General features: G+C 36.3%; 1 protein-coding gene across 2 annotated transcripts in view; it reads left to right on the forward strand.

The window, feature by feature from the left end:
• LOC148845909 (integrin-linked protein kinase 1-like) overlaps positions 1 to 2865 on the forward strand; it is a 73392-nt gene extending 70527 nt beyond the window's left edge. Inside the window, exons 11-12 of one of the 2 annotated variants that reach the window (XM_088956031.1) lie at positions 29 to 160; positions 2549 to 2865. In XM_088956031.1, coding sequence (XP_088812157.1) covers positions 29 to 160; positions 2549 to 2555 — 139 coding nt within the window. In that variant the 3' untranslated portion in view covers positions 2556 to 2865. Of the gene's footprint in view, positions 1 to 28; positions 165 to 2548 lie in introns of those variants that run through there. The other variant, XM_088956032.1, reaches the window with a different exon arrangement.
• The last annotated feature ends 5771 nt before the right edge of the window (positions 2866 to 8636 follow it).

Raw genomic sequence — 8636 nt, forward strand, 5'->3', positions numbered from 1 at the left:
ATACTATCATGGTATCATGTTTATTCAGGTTGATAGAAGAATGTTGGGTCCCAGAATCAGTTGCGAGACCAACATTTTCTGAGATTATTGTACGCCTGGACAAAATAGTTGCTAACTGCTTTAAACAGGGATGGTGGAAATACACTTTTAAGCTTCCATGGTAATTCTGTCATTATCATTTATCAAATAACCCTAGAAACACCTTTTGATGTGTTCTATAGTATGCCTTCAAATATGACTTTATTTTGGTATTCATTTATTGAATGAATATGGATTCTTTAATGCATTTGACTTCTAACCATCTAATTAAAATTTTCAGAATTCCAGTTAGTGATTGCTCGAAATTAATTATGGATAATTGTGATAATATATAAATCTATGGCTTTCTCATTGTTCTGCCTAAATTGAGGCACATGGTGTAGATGAAAAGCCTGAGTGCATCCAATATGTATATGAACCCTGCTTGAGATAGGGATAATTCAGTAGGGATTCCTTCATGTACAAACTTAGTAGATTTGTTAACAATGTCATCTGCAAGACAATTATAACCGTTTTCTTTAAATCATTTTCCTCCTAATTCCTTTATACTAGTGTTAACCCCCCACCCCTTTCAATGCCTTCTGTAGACACTACTAAATCCATAGATCTCTGGCTGATTTCCTACAAATCAAAATTGTTCTTTTTTTCATAAAATTCTCAATTCTAAGTTTTGTGTTCAATGCCTTAAATGTCATCACACCTTAAACCCATTTTTCGGTACCACTTATTGTATAGAAACATAATTGTGGATTTGATGACAACAAAAATTAAAGAGAAATAATATATGTAATATAAACCAAAATAGCACAGGAGTTTATGTGGTTTAACAGATTGCTTATATCTATGGGAAAAAATAAACCCAAAAAAAAATCCATATATTACAGGAAACCTCAAAACCAGAAAGAGCCAGAAAGAAATTCTATTCCTCACAAGAGAATCATTCTTGTGACCCAAGACAAATCCCTGTACTAGAGTCAGTACAAAGCCAAATTAAGAATATTTATAAGATTCAAAAACTCTACACTCACAAGAATACCCAAAAAAATGAAAATGGTTCATAATTTTGATATTGATGAACATTTTGCCATGTAGAGTTAGAGAAATTTCGAAGATATTTCACTAATTTTGCTAAGACATTTGGAAAATCTAAATAATCAGGAAGGATTTCTAGAAACACAGAATTAGTTAAAAAAAAAAAAAAAAAACTTCAAAAGACATTAGAAGAAATATAATTGTACATTTAAGGCTCAAAACCATAGCAAAGAACTATATATAAATCAATTGGGAAAAATTAAGAGACTGAAATAGATATGTTTCTCTTTGTCTCCCTTTTGGTCTTTAGCCATTTTATCTTTTTTATATATGTTAATTATTTGCCATTTTAACTTTTTTTCTTTATTGTTATTACATTTTTTGATTAGATTGAATATACTCTTTTGTGGTTATATGTATTTTTCTTTTTCTTTTGAATCATAGTGACTTAATAAGTGAATCATATCAAAGTAGTAAGCCAATTATATAATCACCAATTTCTTGCTGGTTCTTTTAGGAAAATATTTAAAAAAAAAAAATTGTAGTAGTTTTAATGAAATATTGAAAACTTTTTAATAATGTTCTAAAGTTCTAAATTATATATATATAGTCTATCAATGAAATCTGAAATATTGGCAAAATATCAGGGATGTTTGGAAAAATAAAGATTCCCAGAAGATTTCATATCACCACCTAGCAAATAGGGATATTTTGGGGATATATTACCAAATATCGTCAATATTGTGAAAACTAGTTCCAAAAACAACTTGTTTATATATAACACAAACACTTAAAACCAGTAATAGATGGCAGCTTAGAACTGTTAAACACAAACCTAAAACCACTTGGCATTCATGTGACATGGCTACAGCTTGTTATTCAAAATCTTTTCATATTGTTTCACTGCCATCTTAGCAAAAAAAAAAAAAAAAAAAAGAGTGATCCATCCTACTTATTTGATCCTATTTTAAATTTAACCAAATACTCGTGTCTTTTCTCCATGTTGATGTGGCAGATTCATGTAATGCAACAGTTAAGAAAAAGCAGCAATTCCAAATTGTACCTAACTAGGCCATAATTCTCTTTGCTAGTTTACCTGCAGTTTTCTTTTTCTTTTTTTTTTTTTATTTTTCAAAATGAATCAAGAACCACTGCCTACTTTCTTATAATCAGACATTGGAAACCATTATGACGTTACTTCTACAGGAAGCTTTGTCTAATTCTTACAATATTTTGTTGCACCTTGGATGCCATTAAGGCATATCATGTTCCAGGAAATAAATAATTTGAAGAAATAAATAAATGGAAAATAAAATTTTCATGCATCTGAATCAATCTGTATTTAAGTCCATTGAACTTCCGGTTTTCCTCATTTACCTGTGGCAGTTTTTTTGACGGAAGGTTTTGTAAATTTCTGCATTTACTTTTGTTTATGTATTTTTATTCCAATTTAAAAACGTTATCTTATTGTCTGCAGGAAATGAGCCAAGTACTTGTGAGAATGGAAAAATGAAAGCATTGAGAAAGGAGCGGATTGTAATAGTGTTACTATGGTACTAAGAATGGTTCTTGGAACAAATAAGAGGTCTTAAATAAAAGCCTGGCTAAATACCAAAAAATAAATAAAAGCTTGGCTAGGCCAGTAGCTTAGTATGGAACTAGAATTATTCTCATATATATAATACATGAGAATAGTGGACACATGTCTACATATAATAAGCTCCTAGCCTCCCTATATTGTATTTGATTTAACTGCTACAATGCACCACCATTCCAGATTCTTGCATTCTTCAACACTAATTTCCTCTTTGTAGATTAGTGTAGTTGAACTGACCTGGTTCTATGAGATCCCTACCCTTGGTCACTTCTTATATTCAAAGTTTAAAATACCAATACAATATGCCCATATATGGTGTATGGTATGGGTTTCCAATGTTTCTGATACATGGCACAGGTGGAATGGCTAAAACCCAAATCCTATTTCACCTCTACCCAAAGACCAAAGTATTGACCGATGCATTCATTTTATCAGTCTGATACGGTTCAATACAAACTACAATGTATGTGTAGCCGATACACATTGGAATTTTGAAACACCTACTTTTAGAAATTTAAGTTTCCCCCTATTATATGACAATTATTATCTTCATACGTTTGTTTAAAAAATATGCTGCAATGGAATTGAACCCAAGCCTCTCTCCATGGCAAATTAGAGTCCCTCCACTACACGCCACAACACTGTTAAAAACGCATAAGTTTTAATTTACTGTTGAACCCAAGTTTATGAATTTTAAAATTAATGTCTTAAGTGTTAATAAAACTAATATTGTTTTCTCAAGGTATACATCTCTTAATTCATATGTTTGTTACACGTTTATACCTTATTTTACTTTGTTTCTTTTTATTTGAGACTTAGATTTAATGCTAATGCATTCGTGGGATAATTTCCTTAACTTTTTCATGCATCTTATAATCATTCCACCATACCTGTGTATCCAAAGTGTATTGCATGCATATCCCATCAATACACTTCCCAAACTACTCACTTTTCAATCTTTCTTGCAACTTCTTGCATTTTCTTCACTTTAAGTGCGAAGCACCATATTATGTAGCCCATCTTTGTGCCTATTGGAGCTTGTGATAATTTTGTCATTGTTCCTACACAATTTGCTTAGAGAGATTAGAATGTGTAGTAAATGGATTTAAAAGGAATGATGATTGATGAGTGATCCGCAATGAGTAATCGACAATGAAATGGCAGGTTCCTTTTGGCTTCCTTTCCCTACCTTCAAACCAAACAAAGCCTTAAGGCCAAGAGAATTAAGTTTAGAACCTTCCCCCATTGTTGAGAAACTCAAATAGAAAAACCATACGGAGAATAGAGGTGAGGTTAGGGGAGGCTAGATGGAAACAATAGAACTAGCCATACAAGGAGATACAAAAAGGTTGCAGAGGAAGGGCCATGACCGTAAGAAGGCAAGTGGTAGTGAAGGTGGGTAAGAATGCTATTTATGCAATAACTGATGGGTCTAGGGAGTTTGCAAGGAATTTTATTTGAAGTGGTGTTTGGTCAAAAGATTAGAAGGAAATCCATCTTTGACCTTGGCAGGTCTTGGGGATGTTTTGACAAGAAAATGGGGGTTGGTTCTACCATTGAGATGAGGAGTCCCCCAAAAAGAATGTTCCTCCAAACTTTAGATAGGTTGCTGGTATCCGGACATTGGCATCAAGGAATGGTATGCCCCAACACATTGAAGTGGAGACCTGGGGTCAAATCCCTATTGCCACCAGGGTTGGGGGTTAAGGGAAGGGGGATAGGCTATCCCCAATTGTGTAGCCTATGAAGCGAAAAGAAAAATATCGATACGCCCAATACGCACCAATAGGGGCATATCGGGCGATATCGATACTGTTTTTTTTACTTTTTTTTATTTTTTTTCAAAACCGGTTTAGGGAAGTGGTTTAAGGCTCCTCCACCCCTTTGATCGGTTAGAACCCCGATACACCCACTATAGGGGCATACTGGGGAGGTCCCGGAACGACATGTATCGGCTGATACATGTTGGTACTTTGAGCCTTGGGTGAAACCCTCCTCTAACCAACAGATTGTGAATGAATGCCTTGATTTGTCAGTCATCCAGAAAGGGTGACATTAGTTCTAGGAATAACCCCTCAAACAAGGAGGTGGCCTTGGCAAAATGATAGAGACATCCAAACGTTTGTTTTTTGGTAAATGGGGGAGGTATGACAAATTTATCCACGTTTATTTTTTGGTATTTATGAGTTCCATAGAGAATTATTTTCGTGCATTGTAGTTACCTAGGTAAGTATTACCATTTGCCCTAGGTAAATAACATTCCCGCTTGTAGGAAAATTGTTAATACATGATAGGACAACATTGTCCCTTTAACAAGACACTTTTATGGATTAAATGACCATTACTTAATTTTACTTGGGAAACAAAAGAACATGGGTTTTGTGGTTTGAAACCGGGCAACAAATGAAAGAGAAGTTGGAAGTGAGACGAGTTGAGGAGGTTGGGTGAGTTGAATTGTTTTTAAAGGCACTTGCAAGAAAGGTAGAGATTTCTAAGGTGGTCCCAAGGAAGACCGTGAGATTGAATAGGGAAAGCTAGGTTGGCGAAAAAAACAAGAGGGTGAAGCAAAGGCAAAAAGGGGGCTATAATGTGTGTACCTTTTCTTGGGTGTGTCTTATATATTTATAGAGGAAACATAGTGCTCATCAAGGAGTTCTAATCCTATTGGGAGATGGTTGTCGGGCCCGGCTTGAGTTCTTGTAATTCTCCTCATCACAGTCTAAGCATATTGGAGGCATTTGGGTGAAACCAGTTGTTCAGGTTGATTGGCTAGTCTAGTTCAAATCATTGGTGAGTTCCTTGAGTGTTTGGTTCTGGGACATGTGGTGGCTCGAGATTGGACGTCATTTATGGGCCCCATCACTTTCCTTCCACTTTCAAGATTATAGAGAGATATTTGTATTTGGGTTTCCTTTCAAGGAGAGTATTGGAGGTTATAGGGGTATATTTGTAATGTCAATAAATTTTGGGGATTTGTATGTTTTTATAGAAGAAAAGGGGTCCATGTGTAATTTTGATATAATTTGGTCTTTTGCTTATTTAAGTCCTTACTAGGGTTAAGTGAAAGTGGACGTTTTGTATCTCTTATTCTCATAGTAGATGTTTTCCCTCTCTCCCCGTGGATTTTGGTCACCAATCCAAATTATGTTAAATCTTGGTGCTCTCTATCCTTCTTTTTATTTCCTTCTTAGTTTATTATTCTTCTTTCCTACTATTTGGCATGGTATCAAAGTAGGTTTAGTGTGGGAATCAGTTCTAGTATTGGTGGTAACTATGGAAGTGGTGAAGGAAGTTATAGTGGCACTGGTAGTGATGGATATGGTGGTGACAATTTTGATAATGGAGGTGGCACCAACGATGCTACAGTAGTGAGGGTTATGGTGGAAGTGGTGCTGGTGGTATCTATAGCACTAGTGGCTATGGTAATGTCAGTACTAGTGGAAATTATGGTGTTACAATAGTATAGGTGGTGAGAGCATGTTAAAACAGCCAACTGTTGTCATTAATAGTCGAGTATTATAATTAACAATTGACTATTACTATTAACAGTCGATTGTTACAATTAACAATCGACCCTACTCTAGAAAAGAGGCTTTGATGCCTTAAGTTGTGGCTATTTGTGAGTTGAAAAAAAGACCAAAAAGGACTAATCACCCCTTTAGGAAAAAGGATTTAATATCTCAAGCTTTAGAAAAAAAAAAAGAAGCTTTAGTGATATCTTGGTGACAAGTGTAAAGCTTTGTGATGTCTTGGTTTGTGTGGTGATATCTTGTCAGCATGTGTGCTAAGTTGTGGTAAAGTATGTGATCATTTGTGGTGTATTGGTGGACTATTAATAAGTGTGTGAAGCTCCCTTTGTGTACAATTTCATTCAACTTTCTAATATCAAACTTTGGTCCCTGACATCCTTCAACATCCCAAGTTTCATGGTTGCTACTTTAATAGTACACCTATTTTCATGGAGGTTGCTCAAACATCCTTACTTGCAAACTTTAGCTGATTTCCTCACCTTGAATTTGAGGGAGGGTGTAGAGAGATATATTGTATTTGGTTGGAGGTTATAGGGGTTTATTTGTAATGTTAATAAATTTTGGGGATTTGTATGTATTTATAAGAGGAAGAGGGGCTTGTGTGTAATTCTAATATAATTTGGTCTTCGATTGTGTGGGATCAGGGTTAATTGAGAGTGGATGTTTTCCCTCAATTCCCATGGATGTAGGCCATCGAGCCAAACCGCGTTAAACCTTGGTGTTTTCTCTCCTTTCTATTTCCTTCTTGGTTTACTATTCTTCTTTCCTACTGTTTGATAGAGACCAAGGTGTCATCTTGTTGCTTGTATAGTGAGAGTTCAGCTTGGTAAGTAATCCAACTATCCATTCATGTGAAAGGTCAAGCCCAAGCTATGTTATAGATATTTTGAGGAGATGTAGCGGTCTTTTTGCTTCATATTATGTGAGTTATATGTGTTCTCTAGGGGGTTGTGCTGCTTTTGCTTATGTGGTTGGCATGGGTGTTACTATTAATGTGTTGTTTCATCTACTAAGGCATCTATTAGAGCGACCTCTTAATTGTAAGATGCTTGGAAGATGTCATTTCGAGGTGAGATCTAGGCTATTGACAGGCAACCAATTTGAGTTATTCAAGGTCCTATTTAAGGGGGCCCCAAGAGGTTCAAATTATGCCATTTGCTTCTAGAGTCTCTTGGAAGAATAACCAAAGCTAGATCATTATGCCATCTTCATTTAGTTCTAGCTACTTTGATTCTTAGTCCAAGCATTCTACCTTGGCATCAAAGTTGGTGAGTGCCCACTCTAGCTTAGCTAATGAGGCCATCGAGACTTATGTTGGGGACAAACCTATTGTTAAGGCCAAGGATAAAGAGGTCGAGGTCCAAAGTCAGATACTAGTTATGGGCACCTATGTCGAGGTAGAGGTCCAAGCAAAGGGCATTGAGGTAAATGTTGTCAATGTAGACGATAAGGATGAGGGTGTTATCGAGGTGGGGACTTCATGGGATATTGTCCAAGGGACCGAGTTAGGGGATGAGTTGTCGTTTGAGTTGCCTGAGGTGGGTGTTTGGCTTCTCAAGAGTGTTATGGGACAAGAAGACATGATAAGTATCTGATGTATGTACCAAATACTTGAGGAGTTTGAGATGAAAGCACTTGTCGGTGAGGAATGGAATTGTTAGGCTCCCATGGGTTGGTTGTGTGTATATGAGGACAACTTAACGGCTAGGTTGAGGTTCCTAGTGGATGAGCAGGTGACCTAGATCTTGACACTTCACTAGGATATTATATCGTAGTTGGTGCCAAACAAAGTGAGGTTCTTGATTGTTTCTATTTGTGTGGCTCAAATTCGTCGAGTCAAGTTGAATCCACAGGTGTTCCAAGCCTCTTTGTGTTGAAGAACCATCCGAAGCAAAGGGGTCATACTAATTTTAAGCTCAAAATAAGGGCACCAATTTTCCCAGGTCTCCGTCTTTGTTCACATTGGAAGGAGAGCTTTTTCTATGTGTGTGGTCGGGAGGCATGAATTTGTCGATGGGGTGGTTAGTGCTTGTGATTACCTTGAAGGAGTTCATGCTGACAAAAGGGAGGAAGATGCCTTCAACAATATGGCCCTTGCCTAGGACCAAGCTAACGAGTATTTGTCCAAGGCCAGATTGGTCGAGTTTGAGTTGAGTTAAGTGAATTTAGTTAGAGACATGTTCTGAGTCATCTAGTTCAAATTTGTGTTCTTTCCAATTTTCTTTAGAGTTCCTCACATGGTTGACGCTATAGAAGATTTAGAGGGGAACATCAGTGCTTTGGGAGCTCTCAACCTGCAAGCTCAACTACAAAGCCTCGATAGAAGAGGTAGCATAATAACAAGAATCAAGGTGGGTGAGACATTCTATTAAAGAGAGGAGAAAATAGGAAGAGTTGTTTCTAATTTTTATAAAGCTATTCTATGGCCATTCAATTGT

Source organism: Nelumbo lutea, chromosome 7, assembly GCF_056320005.1.
Source record: "Nelumbo lutea isolate HS-2025 chromosome 7, American lotus-T2T, whole genome shotgun sequence".
NCBI lineage: Eukaryota > Viridiplantae > Streptophyta > Magnoliopsida > Proteales > Nelumbonaceae > Nelumbo > Nelumbo lutea.